Consider the following 24,414-nt stretch of genomic DNA (forward strand, 5'->3'; position numbering starts at 1 on the left):
TGGTCAACCAGTCTCCTTGGTTGGTCAACTGATCTAATGTAAATTTGAATTTTGAATTCTTTTATTCTCATTGGTTGGTTGTTTGGTTGTGCCACATGCTCTAACAATTACCACGTGCCAAGCAGCGAATGAGGATGTTGATAGTTATTTTGGTTTGAATTTGAATTTTCAAAATTCAAAATATAAAATTATTTTTCTCAATTTTGCATGGTCAATAAATCGACCACGCATGAGCCATTTAGGGTTCATATGGTCAATCTATGGTGTTGACCTTATAGGTCATTCTCATTTTTGATAATGACAAATACTCTTTGTATTTGATGACTTTCAAATTTGTGTGCAGGATTATACTAATTGGATCACATTGATAGCATGCAGCAACTTGAAGAATTATGAAGACGCGATATATATATCATTTGGTCACCACAAAGTCCAATCTTCACAACAACAAACATCTATCCACCATCAAAAGCCCTAACTCAATCAAAGGAAGTTAAAAAAAGGTAGTCCTTAGATGGTTATTTGAAAATAATAATAATAATAATAATAATGATAGTGATAAGAAAAAGGGCCGATCAAATTATACTCCCATATAGAAAGCAACGCCCACAGGCCTCTTATCTTGTGAGCATGTCATCATCTAAATCGTTACATTCATTAAAAATCAATGAAAGAAGGCTTTCATTCAAACCATAGCTAGTTTTCATTTTAGAACTTTACTATCTGTAAATGCTCCAAGGCTGCATCCGGTGAAGATTTGATTTAGTTAGGGCCTGCAATTTGCACCCATCTTGGATGGATCGTAAAATCTTGAAACAAGAAATAGAAATAAAAACCGATGACTTGTTTAGTCAATATTTTCAAATTAAAATTAATCAAAATTTTAATAAAATACATGTTCATTTTGTCCTTGAATTAATTAGAATAATGAAAACTTAAATAACTAAAATTTAAAATATTATAAAAAACAAAAGCTAATAAATAACTTATGTTTCAATTTTCAAAGAACAACATTATTCAATGAAACATTTATAAAATAATAAGAAGTATTTTTTAAATATTAAAACTGAAGAAAATAGAAAACTAACGCCCAAAAGAAAACCAAAAGAGAGAGAAAAAAAAGAAAGAAATTGAAATTGTTGTCATTTCCCATTAAAGAGAAAATAAAAATCAATCAAAACAATCCCCAAGCAAGTGGTAATTGACATGAGATTTGCTCCATCATCTTAACTAGTAAGGCCACCAACGAGCACCACCAAAAAGGCATTGCAACCTGCGGGCCCATAGCATTTGGTGCAGAAAGCAAAAGCTTGAATTTAAAAAATGAAATAAAACAAACCCACTCAAATATCTACAAATTCAAATTTATAAATGCCATAAAATTCTCCACACACCCTTCTTTATAAAATAAAATAAAATGAAATAAAAGAGAAAATGAAATTTTAATTTCACATATAAAAATTAAATGATAAATTTGATTCCATTCCCCAGTTCTATTTTATTCGTATATACTAGTCATATAGTAATAAAAATTAGGACGAAAGAAATTGATGTCTCTTGAGGTTTGCCAAAAAAAAAAAAAACATGTACCTTTTTTGAAGATTTAAAAATTCTATTGATCTCTCTAGAAGTTTCAAAAATGTCACATACTTAACTCTATTGTTATGATCCATCCAGATTTTCCAAATCAGTGATGTGGGAAGAGCATAATCCCTCTGTGACGTCTTCCTTTGGGCTCTAGATCGCCATGAAAACAAAAGCCATTGCAACTTCTAATTAAGGTGTAGATCGTTAGAATGACGTGTATGTGGTTCACGTATAGCAAGATTCCAAAGAGAATGTGTAAAGGGCCAAGGAAGTGAATGAAAAGATAAATGATTCTAAAAAAATGGCTTGGGAAGCAGTGAGGAGTAGAAGTGATAATTTTGTGTGAAATAGCTGTTTTGACATTCTTTATTGCCCGGAAGAATCTCAATGTGTTTATAGAGAGCTTTATTTAGATGCTTGATTGTAAATGATAGAATTAAGTCAAGACTTAGAATTTTGGATAAAAGTTTGCTTAACTGATGTTAGTAGCTTAAGGAAATTTATGGATTAAGGGCAGTTTTTAAAGGAGTAGGCGTTATTTACAAATGGCTATTTTTTTGTGCTCAAGTATCCTGTCATATTTCATAAAGGATTGTAAAAGTATTGTCAAAGTAATCAATAATGATCTCAGCATTGTGACCCAAAACTTACCTTAACTCAGCTTCATTTTCTTATCCTTTTCCTTTGGAGTTCAAAAAACAAACAATTTACAAGATGTTTAGAAAAACCATTGATATCAAGGATGCGATTTCAAAAGACATGTTTCGGTGAAGCAGAAGAACTTATTGACAAGTTTTTGGCAAGTTCGTTAACAGTTTTGGTAACTTTAATTGGGGTCTTAGCAAAATTAATGATTGGGTTACAAAGGTGGCAATGCTAACTTTTTCATTAGAGTTTGGCAAACAAAAACAAAAAATGAAGATATTTTTATTTTTTTCTAACATTTTATACTAAAATGTTTGTAAAGAGGGGTAGTTGTCAATAATAATTTTTTTTTGTTTTTTGCCAAAAAAGTCTTAATCTAGCTGAAGAAATTAGAATTTAGGTCAAAAATAAAGAAGAATAAATAAATTTTCCACATGGCAATTGATTGGCCACTTATAGGCGGTTGATCGGTCCCCTATTTCCTTGCCTTTTCATGCATGCACTAAAGTTCTTTATGCCATTTGCAAATGGTCAACTAGTCTCCTAGGGCGGTCAATTGATCTAATGTAAATTTGAATTTTCAACTATTTTATTCTCATTGGTTGGTTGTTTGGCTGTGCCACATGCTCTAACAATTACCACGTGCCAGGCATCGAATGAGGATGTTGATAATTAATTGTTGATAGTTATTTTGGTTTGAATTTGAATTTTCAAAATTCAAAATATAAAATTATTTCTCTCAATTTTGCATGGTCAATAAATCTACCATGCATAAGCCATTTTGTAGTACGCCTTGAAAGTGGAAAGAGAGAAGAATTGTAGAGACTTAGAGGATTTTTATGCATGCTTGGAGGAGATCTTTTAGTCTTGAGTTTCCATCATTTTTTCTCATTTTTTTTCCATAGTTCCATTCATTCCATCTTTTCATATCTCTTAAGTGATTCTTCCGCTCTGATCCACGTTTAAAAGCAATCTTCAAGTTACTCCTACATCATTTTATTTGATTCATTAGCATGTCATTGTTGTTTTATTGCATATTTGAGAATATGAATTGGCATGATTGAGTTTACATAATTCTTATGTATTTATGTTGATTTTGAGTGATAGCATGTCATCTAGAATCAATTTAGAGTAGGATTGTATTTTGAATTCAATAAATACAAAGTTTTAATATAATTGAGCATGCATACATGTAGTTGACTGCCCTTCTAGGGAAAATCAACTAGTTTGGTTATTCTCGTGTGATTTTCTTGAAATGTTGCATTGTTTATGTGTTGTATGATGAGATTTTTCGAGTCTTCTGATAATGTTTGGCGTCAGTTTTATGAATTTTCTCTTTAAAAAATCAAAAAATCAATATTTCTTTTCAAAAGAAAGAGTATGGAAATTATGGCTTTGATCTTTTGAAAGAGAGTATAAGAGATAGGAAAGAATCAAGGAATAATGAAATATCTTTCAATATAATTCTCTAACCATTTCAAAGGTGTTTGGGCAAGTATTTATAAGCATTTTGGAGATATGGCCATTAGGTGACCGTTGGGTATTAAAATAATATTTTAATTTGATTTTTTTTTTTACCGTTATTGCCTCAAAATTTGAATTGCCCGAGAGGTCCAGTGACGGACCAAAGGGCGATTTCCATTTTCGCGAGCTTCGGTCTGCCGGGCATGTGACAACCCAAAAAATTTCATTTAAAATTTCTCTGATACCACCTAAAAAGACCTGAATATTTCATATAGCGGAAGACCTCCATGATAATTACTAGAGTACTAAATTATCCCAATACAACAATAATATCATTTCCAACATCACAATTTACATATCCCTAAAAAATAGTCTAAATACATCAAAAATATAATTTAATTAAATATCTATTCTAAATAGAACCTTCTATCCCACTCACGCTTCCGCTACGCTACTCTGATTTTGGCTAATCTTCTCATGGCATCTAAAAAATGTTATATATACTCATGGGGCGAGACACCTCTTAGTGAGAAGAAATAGATTATTATCAGTGTGTGGCAACATGAGTTTTTAATATATCATAAACATATCCTTTATACAATTAACTTTTTACCGATAAATCAATTAAAGCTGAACTCACACATATATATCTGAGGAAACATAATTTTCTCAAAACATACTTTAGTTTAATAATTTCTCTGTGTATGTAAATCATTATATATATATATATACACACACACATACATACATATATACATGGAAACTTCCCTAGGACATTCATATATCTTGTTATGTAATAACCCCACATGATCGGGTTGTGTGGCCCGAAGGCGAGACTTAGTTATGGTTGGCCTACCACTAGGCTAAGTCAAATTTAACGCGTCTGTAGTACGATTGGCCCACTACAACCTGGTCCGGACCCAAGGGTAGTCAACATCTCTTTGCAGACCCAATTGACTTCCATTACCAACACTCTCCCCGAGTAGTGTTGTTGCACTGACTATCATCATCATAGCTACGGTACCGTGCTCTCAATCTGAACTAGTCCATCAGGGTTTTTCCACCATATAATATATTTCATATAATATAACTGTAACATAATTTCATTTTCATAATATTGTATGAAATCTGTCATATTCACAATTTATTTTGTATAAAATCATATCATATCATATCTCAGCACACAGCCACAAAAAATTGGCACACAACCATCTGTACTCGGCACACAGCCTTATAAAATCGGCACACAACCATATGAAATCGGCACACAACCATTTGTACTCAACACAACCATTTATACTCATATCATGATTCCAAAATTTTTAAAAACATTTTCTACAATCAGTGTATATATATAAATATATATATACTCATGCCACACAATTTGAGTAATAATTCATAATTTAATAATTGCTTGGAAAGTACATACATTTTACTAAAAATAAAATGGATCATCATCTGCTAGGGTTTAATCAACTCAATATACTCATTTTCCCAAAAATATACTTATAACAATTATAATCCAAAAACCCCATTTTCATATACCAGAATACCCAGAAAAACATATAAATAATTTTTGTAACTACATTTTATAATTTAATCAGTTAAGTTCCTGAAAATATCTGACATAATTTATTCCCCTTACCTTAACCCTGAAGTGGTGCCTACGACGTCCCAACAACGAATCCACTCCAATTAAAGTGTTTAGGAGCAAAGTTGGGATCCAAATATAGTGTTTGTTTTTTGAGTTGACTTACAGACGGAGAAAAAGAGAGAGAGCTATGCCTGAGAGGGCCGGGGGCGCCGGGGGGGTTACATTCTGAAATCTAGAAGCTTCTTTAGAAGCATACTCATGTTACTTATACACACACAGACACACACACACACACACACACATATATATATATATATAATAGATTATATTATAATATTATAGTATTATATTATTTAATTAATAATAATTATTATTTAATAAATAAAATAATTAATTAATTTTAATTTAATTTAACTTAATTTAATTTTATATATATATATATATACATTTTTATGCATATTATTTTTGAGATCGTTATAGGGCACATGATCTAGTCTGCTGGATGAATAGTGCTGGTCGACTGGGCCATTTATGCATTGAAGAGGTCGGTCGACTGGGCACGTATACGAGTGTCATTTCTTTGGTCTGGTCAACTGGGCAATTAAGGCTTAAGGGCGACCAATCTACTGGGCCTTTGCAAATTACGAATTTAGCATTGTACTTGCTTTGGTCGACTAGCCCAAGTATAACTATAGAGGGTCGATCCACTGGCCTTTATATGTAAAATCACATTTCAAGCTCTAAGGTTACTTTAATTGACTGGGCTTGATAGGGCGGTCGACTAGCCTCAATAAAAGTGTGATTTTTGGTCTTGATTTTGATTTCAAAGATAGTCCAAACCTTTTGAGAAAATATTTAACTTTAAGTATAAAAGGTTCTCTTCAGTTTAAGGTTCCTATGGTCAATCTATGGTGTTGACCTTATAGGTTATTTTCGATTTTGATAATAACAAATATTCTTTATATTTGATGACTTTCAAGTTTGTGTGCAGGATCATACTAACTGGATCACATTGATAACATGCAGCAACTTGAAGAATTATGAAGACACGACATATATATATATCATTTGGTCACCACAAAGTCCAATCTTCACAACAACAAACATCCATCCACCATCAAAAGCCCTAACTCAATCAAAGGAAGCTAAGAAAAGATAGTCCTTGGATGGTTATTTGAAAATAATAATAATAATAATAGTGATAAGAACAGGGTCGGTCAAATTATACTCGCATATAGAAAGCAACACCCACAAGCCTCTTATCTTATCAGCATGCCATAATCTAAATCGTTACATTCATTAAGAATTCATGAAAGAAGGCTTTCATTCAAACTATAGCTAGTTTTCATTTTAGAACTTTGCCATGCCATCTGTAAATGCTCCAAGGCTACATCCGTGAAGATTTGATTTAGTTAGGGCCCGCAAATCTGCACCCATCTTGGAAATATTTTAAATTTTTTTAAAATTATTATATTAAATTTTATTCAAACTCATACAAATTTTCAATATAAAACAGAAAACACAGATCTCAAAAAAGATTTACAAATCCAAAAGAAAATATTGAAATACATAGGCCGTACACAAGACTCCCACTTTGAGTGAGAGGCCGCTCTCAAGAGCACCGGTACCGAGGCAGACACTTGCCATGGCAAGGCACAGCCTCTAAAATATTGAAATACGTATATAGAAAATATATAACGAATATAGAATAAGAAAACGACGGACATTTCAATGTCGCGCGGTGTTTTAAAAGTCATATTTGAATAGCCATTAGTTAAGAGTTTACGAAATCAGACCGCTCAACCAAAATCTAGGGTTTCAACTTTCAAGGTGCAGACGGGAATTGTACCCCTGTTTGGTTCTATTCTTATCGGTGATAATTCAACACATTATTCATTTCTTTCAATAAAATATGCGCAAAAAAAATTGAAGGCTTCAATATTCTCGTTTCTAGGAAGCCAAAAAGCAAATTAGCAAAACAACAGTTTCTTAAGAAATTCGGCAATGGAGAGTGTAGATCGAGGTAAGAAATCTCACTAGTATTATAATAAATAAAAATCCCAAGCCAAACGAAATATTTCAACAAACATTAACAGATCTGTGCATCAAAACAGAGTATATCATAAATCCTCCATCAATACCACTACAGAGCACTAGAACCGTAAAAAAGCAAAGATCCAAACTACCAACAAACCATTCACACACATACATCCCTAAAAGAAGTCTCTCAACGCTCTCATCTCTATACTATGCACAGTGCGATCTCCACCAAGTAACGAAGAAGCGCAAGCGCGTCATCAGAAAACGAGATCGAGACTTCACATCTTGTGCGCAGATGCGAACAGGAAGGCTACGACGGAAAAGAGAACAGATGCAGCGAAAGACGGCGTAATCGCTCCGGCGGAGGCCTGCGGGCTGGGCGCAGGGCCCTCAGCGGCATAGGCAGCATTTAAGAGAGCGAAAGCGTAAACGAAGATTGCAAACAGCGTGATCGGGGAAGACATGGCCAGAGAAGTCGACATTGCTGTGCTGTTACCGTTAGGGTTTGATGGGAGTGGACTGAAAGTTGAAATGGATGCATTGAGAAAACTTATAGGCGGAGAAAGGGAAATTCGGGCATGCTGCACGGATGATGGTAGCGTAGGGTAGCTGCCCAGATTTACAGCTGGCTGGCTATCAGCTGGATGACAGCTGTACCATGTGGGCCCATTGCTCTTTTGAATGATTCCACGACAAGGGTCAAGATCACAGCCCTGTGACTCCCGCGATCACACTCACACAAACTATTATTCCTTTTTTTTTTTTTTTTGGTTGTTTGTCAGAAAACGCTTTGTTTAATTTAACTTCATTTATTTATTGCTTCCAACGTTTATTTTTACAAATAATTTTGAAAATAAGAGTATATTGCAACACAAAATAAATGAGAAAGGAACACCATATAAGTATTTATAGTAGAGAATCCATGTTATATACGGATTATGATTTTAAAAATTAATCGTAAATAAAAATTATAAAAATATAAAATATTAATTCTATATTAAATCACAAAATTTAACCATGTTGTTATGTATAAACCTAAATATCTTAAATGTTTAGTTGTTTTTTTAACAATAATGTTACAATTTTGAAATTGTCCAATAAATCTATAATTGACTAATCTAATTAATAATTTGTGTTGGCAAGACTTACGGATTTTATTTTAATGATAACAAATTAATAGAACTTAACACGTTTTGGTATTTCAGGTAACTCAAGTATCAAGTTCAAGTGACCCAACTGACTAAACTTGACAAAGATTGAACTTAATGACATAAGATCTTATGAAATTAAAGATGAAACTTAAAGCCAAGCTCAATATGAAGAATGAGAGCTATATTGAAGACTTAGTGATTAGAAGAGTCATAATTTTTTAAAAAGTCTCATGTAAGTACTTCAAACATTTCAATATGAATGAATAAAACTCTTAGGTTAGAGACCAAATTTTGAAAAATTTCGGAAAATATTTTCAAAAGTCTCAAATAAATATGGCAAGTGTAAAAGTTAACAATAGTTTTTGGAAACAAAATTGTAAAAGCATATGTTGTTGCACGATTAGGCGAATGACTTGCTCTGGTCAGGCGACTGACCTTTTTATGCTGAAATAAATTGGGAAAATAGAATAGCCATAGTCAACTGACCCTATGAGTTTAGGCGACTAGTCCCATTTTGACTTTAAAATTTTACTGGATTTTAAAAGATTATGCGACTAACCCCAATAGTCCAGTCAGCTGAATTTCGTAGCGGTCAAATTTAAATAACGAATAAATGTTTCCAAAATAGATTGTTTGACTCCCAAACTTTATGAAAACTTGGGATCCACTCCAAGTAACTTAGGGAATACAAAAATTAAACTTTTTCCATCTATAAATACATGTTATATCTGTTAAAGATTTATATTGAAAGACATGCTTTATGTAATCAGTTTTATTGTTTATTAATAACTTCAATTATTCCATTTTAATGAAAATCTTTGTGAGCAATGTTTGCCTAACATTATTTATTAAATGATTTTGCATATTTGTCTTTTATTCTATATAGTAGGTGTTCCAGTGTGTAGAGTATGACTTACGCACAGAAGATTAGATCATCAGTTCTTATAGAATATAAGTTTATTGTTCACAGTATTAAATCGAATTGAACACACCTGTGAATTCAGGTGTAATCCCAAGAGGGGGGTGAATTGGGTATTTTGAAAATATTTAATTTTACTTTAACAATCAATCTCTGCTTTAAGATTTAATACAGACAATCACCAACACTTGAAATTAATTCAATCCAATAATCTTATATTCAATTATACCAAATTAATTACCAAGTGCTTGTAACGTTATTCAACATACACACATGCAAGATAGCTAATCAAATGCGTTGTGTAAATTAAAAAGAATAAAGGAAGAGAGAAAGCAAACACAGTTTTACGAGGTCCAGCCAACCCGGCCTACGTCCTCGCCTTGAGCAACCCACTCAAGGATTCCACTAAATCCCTGCTCCTTTAACCGGGACAGAGCTTCCCTTACAATCCACTGCTTACAAGAGATACAACTTCCTCTTAATCCGCTGCTTACAAGAGATACAACTTTCTCTTTAAACCCGGTTCACAATCCAAACTGTGATTATAATATAACAATAATGCTTCTACACAATCTGATGAGTATAATAGAAATTCCTAACACATATTCATATGATAAAACTTGAAGCTCAATGAATGAATGTAATGTGGTCGATAAAATCTCTGAAAAATCTTTGGTTAAAAAAATATGACTATTCCGCTTCAAATACTGAATCCAACTAAATGATCTCAATACAAATATGTAATTCAGTTTTGCTCCAAAAATCTAGATTGATCAATTTTGTTCCAAATATCCAAAACACCATATGATCTTTGTATATGAATATGTATACATAATATAAGTTCCAAAGATCAAAAACCTAATAAAATATTTTTCAGAAAATATCCCTCAATAATATATATTTATGAGCTCTTAGAATATTTAATCAAGTGGTTTTGTAATATCGAAAATATAGAGTCTTTAAATGGATAAACACTTGAATAAAAAATATTCAACCTTTGGCAGAATTTTTCTCAAGAAGTGATCTTTTCAAACAATATATATATATAAGTACAGTCAAGATCAATCTCTCAAATAATATTCAATGATAAATTTTTGAGACGAAAAACTCTTTGAGAATAAGTAATAACAAATAAATCGATTTACCAAATTTCAATACCAAGTTGAATACACAACAATCGTTAGGATGCCTTTTGAAAATCAATGTAACCTTAGCTTAGATTCGACGTATATGCTTTGATATCCTAAGTAAGAGTTCAGGAATATGTTCAATGCTCTCCCAAGTTGTGCTAAACGTTCAAGACTCTCAATTTTTTGCCAAAAGTGAGGCACTATGGTTCCTAGATAATTTTATATGAGTTCTTGACCCTAGGTTAATTTCAGCTGTTGGATCAAATTAAATGGACGAAATTCCACACATATCCCCACTGAATCACAGTTCTGCGCCTGACATTTATCGACAAGTGTTCAACACTCATACATCGACGTGAACGTGAGTTCGTCGACGAAAGACCTGTCTGAAATTTTTGTGCTCTCGGTATTTTCTCATTGACGAGAACAAGGTGTTCGTCGCTGAGTGGCCTTCATGAGTTCATCGACGAGGCCATTGGGTTTGTTGACGAGGCCTCTAAAATTTGCCTCCAAAAATTAGTTTAAGGTAGGCTCTTTTAAATAAATTATTCATGATATGCATGTGTTTTAAGGTCAGTCTAAGGTATGATTTTGAGCTTCTAGCTATATCATATAAAATATGCAAATACAATAAAATCTAAATACTCATTCCCATGACTATCTTGAACTTGACGCTTGCATTTCCATTTTTCTTGTAACGACCCAAAAAAAAAAAATAATAATAATAATAATAAATTAATTAAAAAAATTCTTATTATTACTTAATTAATTATTATTAAGAAAATTAATTAAATTATGAAATTTGAGGATTGTGGGTATATATACTTAATTACATATAAGGATAAATTATATATATATATATATATATATATATATATAAGTATATATAAAGTTATTATATAATAAAGTAAAGTAAGAGATAAAGGAGAGAAAGAAAAAAAAAAAAAACAAGGAAACTTAAAGGCTAAGCTTCCTCAGCAAATAGGAAGTGGAAAGACAAAAAAAAATAAAAAACTACTCATGCTGCGCAGGAAAGGGAAAGAAAGAAAGAGAGAAAAAAAAAAAAAAAAAAAAATCTTTTAGTTCATACTCTCCACTCCTTTGAGGATTTCGTGGTGGATTCTTATCCAATTGAAAATCCGAAAATACCACTAGACTCCATTTTTTGCCACTGACATATCTACCGAAGTGGATTTGTCGTAGGAGTAACATAGACATATCTCCTAGGGTAAGACAAATTTTCATTCTTACCTCATTTTTTTCTCAAATTTTAAGCCAAATTGACGATCGGACACCACCACAAGAATCTAGGAATGATTTTCTACAAGTCCAACGGACCGGATTTCTCGTGAGGTCGTTGTAGCCATAACTCCAAAATTAGGATAAATGGGTTATTTATAAATTAATTGTTATTTAATTATTGTAAATTAGGAAAAGTTAAAATAATATTTTATTTGGGTTGATTTGATTGAATTAGGGTTCGGGTGAGTGCCATGGGTGTAATTTTGTGAACCATGCAGGTGTGATTTAGAAAATCAGGTAAGGGGGAATAAAATTATATTAGTATTTTATTAAGGTAAACCGGTTATTTATAAGCGTATAAAAGTTATTATTTATCTATATGATTTTTAGAACCATCTGAGTACTAGAAAATGATGATATTGTTTAAGATTTATATTTGAGATAATTGCATATGATATTAAATTCGTGTGATATGGGAGTAATTTTTTCTAATAAATTGAATATGAATTACTGTGGTACATGGGTTTGCATGTGGGGGTGTTTGGAATGATTATGACATGATGAATGAATTTCTATGTTGGACTCTTGTGTGGAAATGTATTGATCTGTTAGGATACTGTGTGGCAAATGAATTGATTTGTTGGATTCCTATGTGAAAATGCATTGATGTGTCTGTGTGAATTAATTGGTGTGGTTATTCATATGCATCTCAATATAATGTTGGCATGAGGAGATTGTTATATTGCCTAGATATAGATCATGATATGACGTTGGCAGGTTAAGGAACTCGTCATATTGTCATTTATATGGGGTAGGACATTGGCAGGTCGAGGAGCTTGTTCTACTGATGTATGACGGGTAGGTCATAGGGATTGGATACTGGTGAATAGTAGTGCCTGTGTGGGCCACGTGTCGCGGAAGCTGGAGTGGTGCCTGTGTGGACCACGTTATATCCCGTGTGGATAATGGCGCATGTGTGGGCCATATTATGCATCCTGTGTAGATGGTGGCACCTGTGTGGGCCATGTTATGTGTCCTGTGTGGGTAGTGGTGCCTGTGTGGACCACGTATTGAGATGTACGCAGTTGCTCTGTGTGGGCCACGTACTGAGGACATTGGAAGATGAAGTATGAGATGCATGATTCTTGTGTAGATGTGTTGTGCACATGTGAATTTAATTATAACATAAAAATAATGGTATAACATATTGTGAATGCATGTGTGTGCATGCGGTGAGGTAAACATACCACCGGGGGCTTGCTGAGAAAGGCGAGTGCTCTACTAGGTAGTTTCTTGGTATCAGTGCAAAGAGATGCTACTTATATGGGTAGGTAGACATCCCGATCCTCAAAAACCTTTGCCTTTAAAATAATAAAAATGTGTGTACTGGCGGCGAGGTAATATTTCACCTGAGGGCTTACTGAGTAAGGTGAGTGCTCTGGTATGTAGTTTTTAGTACTAGAGCAGAGGGAAGTTACTTGTATGGGTGGGTAATCTTCCCTATCCTCAGGGACTTTCGCTTGCATAAAAATTATGTACTTGCGCATATTGGATGTGTGTATGATATTAGATGTCGGGGATATTATAAATAGTACATTTTCTCAGTTGTTATTGATATTATGTGAGAAGCAGTTTATTTTGATATGTAAATATTAAAACTCATTTGTCACACACTGGTATAATTTATTCCACCCTTACTGAGAAGTGTCTTACCCTAGTGGATTAACAACTTTTCAGGTTCTTCTGGAGACCGAGTTTGAAGGCCTAGGCTGGGATTGTATTTGGTGGTTTTTTTCGAGGTATTGTGATATATTGGTATATATACAGATATATATATTTGTACTGCATTATGTTTAAATGCTGGTTGTGGATACGGATATTTGGATGTTGTATCGTTTGTTTTTGGGTTGTTATATAGAACTCTGGTATTTATTTGAGGTTATTCATTTATATTCCGCTGCGTGCATGATAATTATGGTATCAGATACAGGTGATTGGAACACGTGGCACCCGGACCCCACTTGGCGGGTTTCGGGGCGTCACACTTCTACTCTTTTAGTTCCATGGATTGTGTTTGGTTGTATATTCTTTAATCTTCATGGCTTCCATGACTTCCTCAACTTCTGCACATGCTAAATAATGTTTCTGTTCACAATCTCAATGCACAGATCAAATACCAAGTGATTTATTATTATCAAAATAGGATTGGACTCATAGAGTTAACTATCTCCCCTTTTTTTATGATAACAAATACACGATCAAAAATGGGTTACGCCTAACTAGGCTCCTCCTAAGATAATGCATAATTAGAATTCAGCAATGTAACAATATAGTTGGCATACAATGAATTTCATGCATATTGACTTATTTTAAAGATATTTTGCTTACTTCTCCCCCTTTGTGGACAAAATAAAAAGACATTTTTGCTTAATACCTTCTCCCCCTTTTGACATCAACAAAAAGGTGTAAAAACAAAATGTTCTGATAGTTCTCAGCTTAAAAATTACTTTTCAACTTTTAGGTTTCAAAATTTTCTTCGCCCCCTATGTTATTCAATTTATTTCTCTCCCTGCCTAATATATCTGTGTTGTGGAATCAAATTTCAATGTGAGCATACACAGTGTTGCAATTGACATAGACATGGATAAGTAAATCAGCCATTGACATCCAAATGTTTATGTGAGCATCAACATGTGTCATTTACCCATAACAAATTTAACATGTAATAATCGTGCTTTGAGTTTAATACCAAATGTAAATAAATTAATCAAAATTTAAAATTCTAACCAAGTATGAATATTAATTTATGTTGTTCTCCCTGAGGTATGTAATCTAATATAATTCTAAGCAGTTTCTCGACTTTGCATTAGTTCTAATTCATGTCTGATTTGGATAAACTTATCATCCGCAAGTAGTTTCGTGAATATGTCTGCCCATTGTTTATTTATGCATACAAAATCAAGTATCACATCTCCTTTTTGCACATGATCATGAAGAAAATGATATGTAATTTCTATGTGTTTAGTTCGTGAATGTAATATAGGATTCTTTGAGATGTTAATTGCACTTGTATTGTTGCATCTTATAGGAATTGTGTCGTAGTTTAAACCAAAATCCATAAGTTGTTGCTTCATGTATAAAGTTTGAGTACAACAACTTCCAGCCGCTATGTATTCAGCCTCGGCTGTGGATAGTGCAACTGAATTCTACTTCTTTGAGAACCAAGATACTAAAGAATTTCCTAAAAAATGACATGTGTTGCTCGTGCTTTTTCTATTTACTTTACTTCTAGCAAAATTAGCATCTGAATAACTTACAATCTCAAAGGATGTATACTTAGGATACCATAATCTAAGTTCACTGGTTCCTATCAGGTATCTAAGTATCCTTTTAACAGCTAATAGATGAGACACTTTAGGTGCAGTCTGAAATCTTTCACATAAGCATATGCTAAACATTATATCAGGCCTGTTGTATAACCACATTTATGCGTTCAAATTGTTATTATATAGCCTGCAACATGAAAGACGACTTGTCCTGTCCTTCTTTGTTTGATGTGTCACCTTTGAAAGACATATTTTTGAAACTATAGAAAAAAAAATGTTAGAAATAATTCCTCACAACACTCCCTTACGTGTTTGCACTCAAATTATGTCACTCACACTCATGTTTCACTCTTAAATTGGCTTTTTCCTAATATTAGTCTTACACTCTCTTGCCTTTTTCCACTCGTAGTTTCTCCTTTTCAGTTCTTTATTGAATTAATAAACGTGATCAAGAAATTCAACTTGTAGAATTCAAACTAATACCGACGATAAGAAAAATATCATAGAAACAACGGATCAAAGGGAGAGGACAAAAACCATTTTTTTTTTAGAGAAATGAAACTATAAAAGTCATGATTCAAGAGAAAAAAAAAAATACTTTGATAATTACCAAATGATAGTATCTGTTGCTTCAATATCACTTTTTTTTTTTTTTTTTTTTTTGCTTTCTTTTCTTTTTGGCCGTCTCCTTTTTTTTTTTTTTCTTTTCTGACATTTTTTTTTTCAACTTGGTACACGTCACAAAACAAAAACAATAAATAATGAACACGAACAAAACAAGATAGAATGATAACAAAAAACAAAAGATAAAAGGATAGTAAACTTGATTTTATAGTCTAAGCTCTGATATCAAATGATGCGAACCTCAATCGACACGCGTTGAGACCCAACAATCAATATTGGAATGCTTGCCCAAGAAAGCTAAAATTCAGATTTTTGATAGGAAACTCCGACCCAACGTTTATAAATGAAACGTGAACCGAAAGTATAAAGTAACAAACCCTGATCCAATGATAAGTTCACAAGTTCTCTAAATAACCAAGAGAAGAAACAAATCCTCACTTTTTTTTTCTTGATTTCTATTCAATGATCAATTTAGCTCTTACAATGGTGAGATATATATAACTAGCATGGGGGACAAGGATATTGAACACTTAACAATTCCCACACAAGCATGGGAGACAAGGACATTAAATACTTAACAATCCCACACGAGCATGAGAGATGAGGACATTAAATACACCAACTTACTAGACATATTAATGACTCTCACAACTTACTAAAAACCCATGCAAACTAAATTGTCTTGCAAATTACAAATTAAATGTAAGGACAAAAAAATCAAAAAGTCAAATCCGATAATTGAATAGCATACCATTAATAAGGAGATTACAGCCATTATGCAAGATTCGTTCCATTAAAAACTTGGATTAAGTTTATTAAGCTTTCATCTTTCTTTGGCTCAAGCCTGGAGTGCTCCATTTTTGAATAAACCCAAATATCTTGAATCAACCCATGAAGTGTTTCTTTGATCTTTTTGAATCTCGCTCTAGTGATAGGCTCAACAGGAACATGGAATGGATCCTTTAATAGTGCTTATTGATTCTCATCAGGTAGTGGATCCTTAACCAATATTGCTTGACGTGAAGCACAAACCAAGAATATCAAATTAATGGATAAATGCCACAAAGGTAACATTTTTTTTTTTTTTTCAATACAACAGAGAGTTGACTACTTATAGAAAATCATAGTAACCTATGACATCAGCCCAACCAATAAAAATAGGTTATGACATCAATTTGGCCAATAAAATAGCCCCACATAACTTTAAGCATGTCATGTCATTTAATGAAACATGTGCAAGTCACATGTAATGCTTAATTAACACAATTGGCTCACTATTTAGCCATACGTCAATTAAAACAATAAAAATTCCCCAAAATAGCCCCTTTGGCTTAAGGTTTTCTTTAGTATCCATGGCCCTCACTGACTCTTGCTCAAGTAACTTCTCAATTAGTCCTTGCGTGGCCTCCTTGACCTTCTTGGTTCTAATTCTTGTGATGGGTCCTCTTGGCATGTGCAAATCATCTTGTGCTATCGGAGCTTGTTGGTTCATATCATCTTGTTTTAGAGAGATAAAAGGGGAGGATGACCAAAGCTTTATAAAAGGAGGGGATTCAAAGCTAAGAAAAAAAAAAGAAGAGGAAGATTTGTTTCACCATTAGAGAGGAATTCAAAGTTTGGAAAAAGAAGAAGAAGAGAGAGGTTGAATTGGAGTTGTTGACTGTCACGATTCTTGATCGACATACAGTTTCGTTTTTAATTCTTTTATTTTCTCTTTGTACAATTTTAATTATGAATTCTAGAGTCATTATGGTTTATTTTGATTCTATTATGGGCTAATTTTTATTGCTAAGGCTACGAGTTACTCTCCATGACAATACTAGTCGTATTTCTAATCATAATTTTATCATTCCTTTTGAGCATATATCATTGAGTTTAATGCTTTCAATTATCATATCAATAGTTGAATGATTTGTTATGGATGTTAATTCGAGAGATGATGCATGTTGTTTAGCTTTGCATGATGTATGTCATGAATTGAATGAAAGACAGGAATGTGCCAACGTGATTTATGCGACTTTTATGAGAAATATTATTAATTTTAATATACTAAATTGCTTTTAACTTTGTATAGACATATTGCGGGTTATCGTATTTTGGGTAATTCTAATTCTACTTGAGGCTCTTAGGTAAGTTAGAATATTTCGTCATCAAATAAGATGATAATTGAATGATTGCATGATTAGGATTTGGGATTGGATTGGTTAGGTGAGTCGGATGCCTTAGTGTTTTCTTCTTAGGTGAAATCATTTTTTTTTCAATTATTTAATTGATTTAATTTAATTTAATTTAATTTAATTTTTCAGATTCAAAATCCACCACTTTTCTTGATTTTCAAATAATTTAGAATTAGAAAAATTTTAATAGTTAATAGGTAAATAGTCCTCGTGGGTGCGACATCCTCCTTTATCACTATATTACTTGTTACGATTTCGTGCACTTGCGAATTTTCACAACAATTTAATGCACTTGGGCCGAGTTTGCAAATTTATTAAGAAAGACCCCAACATTCAAGATGAGCTTGAAAGAAGAAGAACCGACTTTAATCCATGTGATACAAGTTACAGAGGGGGGCATCATAGCCTAGTGGTTTAGTGTAAACTTTTTATTTCATTAAGTATAGGCGTGTGGGCCTATTTTAAGTTTCTATGGTTGTAGGCGTTTGGGCCAATTTAATTTCTTAGGTGGGGTTCTTTTGTGAGTTATAGGCGTGTAGTTTAGGGGGTTTTGGGCTTGAACTTGTCGACCCATGTCTTTTAATTGTTGTAGACCTTAGTTGGCCCAAGGGTTTCATGGAGGAGTTTAAAAACAAATTTGTGGCTGCATTCTTCACAAGTTGAATGCGAATGAAGTTTTCTTAGAGAGAATTTTCAGTTTTTCTCTACTTGTTCTTGAATGAACTAAGAACTTAAAAATATAACATCAGGGCACTTAAGTTTGTACACGGGTCTAAGCTTAAATAACAAAAATGGATGGGTATCTTTTTTTAGGAAAAAAAAAAAAAAAACTGAAAGAAAATGAAGACAAGCCTCCATTTGTGAAAAATGACCTTCCCTTTACAATAAGAAAGAAACGCTTTTAAAAGCATATTATTCATTTAATGTAAGTTTGAAGTAAACAATGAACTAAAAACAACTAATGTCGCGCACGTCATCACAGCAATCCAATACTTGCACATACATGTGCATGCTTAATTTTTAAAATAACGATGGAACTAATTAAAGCAAATTAAAATTGATCAATACATACATAGGTGGTAGATACGATGACGGACTGGCATTTGAGATGGATGAAGGAGCTAGCAATGGGCTTTTAGGCCGCACCGACGGGGGAGCTGCATGGCCCGTTTGGGATCAATGCCGAGGGTAGGCAGCAGAGTGGAATTGCCATAGGAGCAGAGGCATGGTACGTTGGCTTTGGCGAGCGCGGTGCAGCATGGCCCCGAGGGCTTCGCCACAGGACCGCGGTTTGGACTCCTCAACATCACGAATGGCTTGCACGTCTTTAGATCTTCCACCGACACGTTGCACAGGCTCGGCGTTTGGGCTTCCACCCTAACTGTGCTCGTGTCAAGGCTGGCCATGCCAACCAGAAGCGCAGCTAGCGCTGCCACTATCGCCTTCTGATGATGACGAAGAAATGCCTCCATTGATGAGATCTGACGATGCAAAAAAATCGCACTCCTCTTTTCCTTTTTGATTAATTTTTAGCTAGCTAGTTGTTTCTGTGGCCGGATGCATTATCTTGCAGGTGCGTTGGTGTTTATATAGGGGCTGAGAGGAGGGAAGGCGCCCGTGAGTTTACGGAAGGCGGAGTGGACTAGGCTGGAGCTTCACGGGCTGCCTACTTTTAGCGTGCTGATAATGCAGATGAGTGCTCTTCCATTGTCCTGATTGTATTTTGGTTCTTCGCTCATAATTTAATTAATTAACTGGATCTCAATTGTCGGGACATGGCGTCACGGATCAACACTATACACGGGCTACTGTGATGGCACTAGTTAAAAAGGACAAAATAATTACAGCACTAAGTGTGTAGGATTCGCTGTTCAGTTGGGAATAATATGGAGGATTCGCTGTTCAGTTGGGACAAAATAATTACAGCACTTGTTTCTCCATGTTCTTGTCTTAAGGATGTGAAACACGTGACAAATAGGTCTTACTTCTCATACATTTAGTACTAATAAATATGAAAACTATATCATGTATTTTTTATTAAAAAACAGACATATGGATAATATGGAGGGGCAGACTCTTGTATAATTTCTCAAATTTATGAAATACTACTATGATATATTGTCTTTGTTAAAGAAGAAATTATTAGGCGTGAATCACTTTAGCCTTTTAGGGTATTGAATTGGGTGATTTTGTAATTGCCCCCATCAATGAGTGCTTTGGCCTTCTCGCATGTTTATGGAAGGCATTATAATGAGTGAGCCAAATTCTAGTCTCCCTCTTTAATAAGGATATTTTTTAGGTATAACAGTCCCCCCCGGGCAGTTTCGAATTTTTGAAACTAGTTTTCAAAGTTCGAAGGCTTTAAGTGTTGTTGAAAAATATCCGCCTTTCGCTTTGGTATTGTCTGAGCTACACAGGAGTTTTGGCCGAGCTGCCTTTAATTCAACCAAGTCGTTTTGGATTTGTTTGTAGCTCTACAAGCTTATCCGAGCCATGTACTCTACTCAAGAGTCATTTCCATTTGTCCAAGCTATTCTAATTTCATCCAAGCCGTTTTAGACTCGTTCGTTACGCTACAGGTTCATCTGAGTCATGTATTCTACTAACGAGTCGTTTTCTATTTGTCCGAGCCATTCTAATTTCATCTGAGTCGTTTTGATCTCGTTTGCGGCACTACAAGCTCATCCGAGCCGCGTGCAATCATGACCCTCTTATTTGGACATTACAAAGCCATGTGACCTACTCCCAAATAACGAAAACACTTAATATTATGATTATGAGTTTGGGATTCAGTTTTACCTTTGTTGACATTTGTAATGACCCGGAGGAATTATGGTAGGGGGGAAAATAGAAGTTGGAAGGGAAAAGAAAGGGGCAGCAGGCCTCATCGACGAACACTTCGCGTTTGTCGATGAAGTTACAATTGGGCTTTTCAGCAAGGACGTGTCTCATTGACGAAAAAAATACCGAGATAAGGTTTTGGGTGATTCTGAATTTCGTCGATGAGGAGAGAGTTTGTTGACGAGTCTTCTTCTTGGCCTTGTCGATGAGATGACGTGACTTGTCAACGAAGCTTAGTGTATAAATAGAGCCAACCTTAATTTTTTGGCCATTTCCGGCGCACATACTCCTCCCTCTCTCTCCTCTACGCCCCTCCTCCCGTCTCTCTAAGATCCCGGGCTGATCTGTCGCCGGTTCAACGATCTGAAGCCACCACGACACTCTTGGTGAAGTTCTCTGCATATCTGCTGGAGTGGATCGTCGGTGGGTCTGAGGTGGGAACCATCCCAAATTTAGGGTAAGGCTTTCTACTCAGTATTTGACCTTACTATAATTTGTAAGAAATGCTATATGCGATGAAATACTGAAGTTTAGCTCTGGAAAATATTGTTTTCACGGTGTTGAGCAGGGAACCTTGCGGGTGTAGGGTGGATAATTTTAGGGGCTTTTTAGGAATCGGGTAAAGGAATAAACTAAGTTAGTAATTTTATGAAAATGTATGTATGATCTTACAATATTTGGTTTCAGAAAAATGAATATATATGTATATTTTATGTTGGGAAATATTGTGATAAATGGTGATGTGTTTAAATATACCTAATACACATTCTGTGTAGCATGAGTAAGATTTATTGTGAAATACTGTTTTCTGAGAATATTTTTATATGATATGCCGGTGTACGGGCCGAGCTACTGATATGATATGCCGGCGTATGGGCCAAGCTACTAATATGATATGTCGACGTATGGGCTGAGCTATTGAGGTGATTGAGCCAACGTACGGGCTGAGTCTATTATTTGTTATGTAATGCAGCGTACGGGCCTTGATTAATAAAATATGAAATGCCGGCGTACGGGCCGATGATTTTTCACTTTGTATATGAAATGTGATATGATGATAGTGAATTGACAATTATTACTATGGAATAATGATGTATCACGATTTGGAATATGATATATAGTATCAAAGCCTGGTTGGCTTGGTTTAGGCTTACATTAGACATGGTACCGTAGCTATGTGGTCACGTTGATCGTGATATTTATGTTATCACTGTCGTATGGGGCAACGTGAGGATGGATAGTCGATGTGGTTATTGAAGTGTTGGCGCCCTGGTGTACGAACTAGTCTGGTAGACCCATCGTACTTACAGACATTTATTTTGACTTTACAGTGGTTGGTCAGCCATTCTCAGGTCTTGCCTTCGGGCCACACAACCTAGTCATGTGGAGGTAATACATGACATTAGCCAGCTAACCTACCAGGGTTGTTTTCGTATTATTATCATTATAAAAGACGGATTATGTTTATGGAAACTCAGTATGTTTGGTTATGCTATTATTATACATATTTTCCCAGAAATAATATTGACAGTTTTACTAAATATGTTTATGAATGCTCTTATGTATAACACAGAATACTCATGTTGTCACACATTGGTATTAGTTTATTTTCCCTTACTGAGAGGTGTATCACCCCAAATTATTTGATTATTTCAGGAGCCCCGGATAGGAGAGCAGATAAAGCTCTCTTGAGATAGATATCGTTGGTCAACCCTTTTCTGAAGGGTAAGTCTTTTTGGTAGGATCAGATGGATGTCGTGGGAAATGACCCTAGGATTGGTCTTTGGAGATTTTAGGAGTTGTATTATGGATATAGTAAACTCTGGTTTTGTATTTAATGATATTCCAGGATATATATGATTTTATGTTTTCCTGCTGCCTAGGCTTCCTCATGGTATTTTTGATATGTCTCTGGTACCCATGGGTACAGGTGGATTATGATCAACAAGATTTATTAATTTGAAAAAAAAAAATGTTAAAATAGGCAGGTTGTTACAACAATGGGGACCTCATCTCTCCTTTTTGGTGGTTCGGTTTTGGCCTTTAAAACAACTCCTTCGTCTTTCCTCCAATTTGACCTATTTTGAAATGACTGAAATTTGAAATGATCGAGTTCCTTTCCTTCAAAGCTATCATTCCACCTTTATTGCCATGTTGATGCAAATCATAGCACAACTTCCAAGAAACTTGTTCAAGTTCCAATTGGGCCGATTACGAGAGTACGAGCAAGGAAGTTTAAAGTTGTACTCAATAGACTGATTCAAGAGGCATGGATTTAAGAAAATTTGTGGAGGCCCATTGAGCATTACCCACGTGAGCTTCAAAGATTCATCAACATGATTCAAGTTCTAGAAGAATCTCGCCAAGGCTAAGCTTAAATTGGCATATTTAAGAATACTCCTTTTTGGGTCCGATTGTAAGGCTTGCATGCCATTTATTTTCCTTTTATTTGTTTTGACTTTTATAGGTGTGTATGGCTAATAACATAGCCATTTAAAGCTCTAGCCATTTAAAGCTCCTCACTTTCCTTTTCTATTTTAGGCATGTGATCATCCAATTAAAGGGCTGATTGTCTTTTTTCTTTTAGACAAGTAAGAATTATTTTTTTACCAGATTTTAGCCCTAATTAGGTTAACTATTTTAGGAATTTTCCTTGTAATGACCAGCCTTTTAAATAGGCGTCTAAGCAATGAAAAGAGGCGATCATTGTAATGACCCGAATAATAATAATGCAATTTAAATAAAGAGGAAGGGAAATTATCAGGATCTTGTCGATGAACACAGGGGATTCGTTGACGAGAAGATACTGAGAGAGGGTTTTGGGAAGTCTGAAATTCGTCGACGAAGGTGCAGGTTTGTTGATGAACTTTCTACAGGATTCTTCGACGAGGTGATGTGTCTCGTCGACAAATCCAATCCTATAAATATCAAGAACCTATATTTAAATGTCAAAATTTAGAAAAATCTCACTCTTTCTCTTTCTTTCTCTCCCTTCGGCTCCCTCCTCTTCTCCCTTCAATTTCGGTCTGGATTTCCGCCGATTCGAGGATCTGAAGCCACCACGACACTCCTGAAGAAGTTATCTGCATATCTGCTAGAGCGGATCGTCGGTGGAACTCCGTTGAAAATCATCCCTAAGTTGAGGTAAGACTTTTTATGCTGAATTTGGTCCTACTGTAGTTATAGGAAATGATATTCGTACAAAAATACTGAAGTTTAGTTTTGCGATTTTTCAATTTCAAGGTATTGATTAGGAAATCTTACAGGTGTGAGACCAGAGTTTATAAGGGCTTTTCTCAGTAGCCAGGTAAGGGAATAAACTAAAGCAGTTATTTTCCATGAAAATTATTATTATGTATGAGTAAATTTATTTTCAAGAAAGCATATATTATATATGTATATTACAAAGGAAATGCACGTTTGGGAAAATACTGCTATTATGTTGAGATGTATATATATGCATGAGATGCCAGAAATTATGATTTTTAGAATACAATGTATGGCTTTATACAGCAAATGTGTGGCATGAATATTACTTTACATGAAATATATTACGATATGACTTTGTTACGAATGAAGCATGTTTTCAGGAATATGAAATGTTACAGTACAAATGATGTTGAAAATGCATGATAATTGATCTATTTTTAGAATGATATTTATGAAATGATTTC

General features: G+C 34.3%; 1 protein-coding gene across 1 annotated transcript; it reads right to left on the reverse strand.

The window, feature by feature from the left end:
* Positions 1 to 19,020: 19,020 nt before the first annotated feature.
* LOC131151357 (putative lipid-transfer protein DIR1) lies at positions 19,021 to 19,371 on the reverse strand. The gene has a single exon (XM_058102600.1). It carries the CDS (start codon positions 19,369 to 19,371, stop codon positions 19,021 to 19,023), a length of 351 nt encoding a protein of 116 aa, XP_057958583.1.
* Between the last annotated feature and the right edge of the window lie 5,043 nt (positions 19,372 to 24,414).

This window comes from Malania oleifera, chromosome 3 (assembly GCF_029873635.1).
Source record: "Malania oleifera isolate guangnan ecotype guangnan chromosome 3, ASM2987363v1, whole genome shotgun sequence".
Taxonomy (NCBI): domain Eukaryota; kingdom Viridiplantae; phylum Streptophyta; class Magnoliopsida; order Santalales; family Ximeniaceae; genus Malania; species Malania oleifera.

What these genes read in the sequence shown, in the direction of transcription:
- LOC131151357 (XM_058102600.1), bottom strand. Translation starts at nt 19,371, where the DNA reads ATGGAGGCATTTCTTCGTCATCATCAGAAGGCGATAGTGGCAGCGCTA.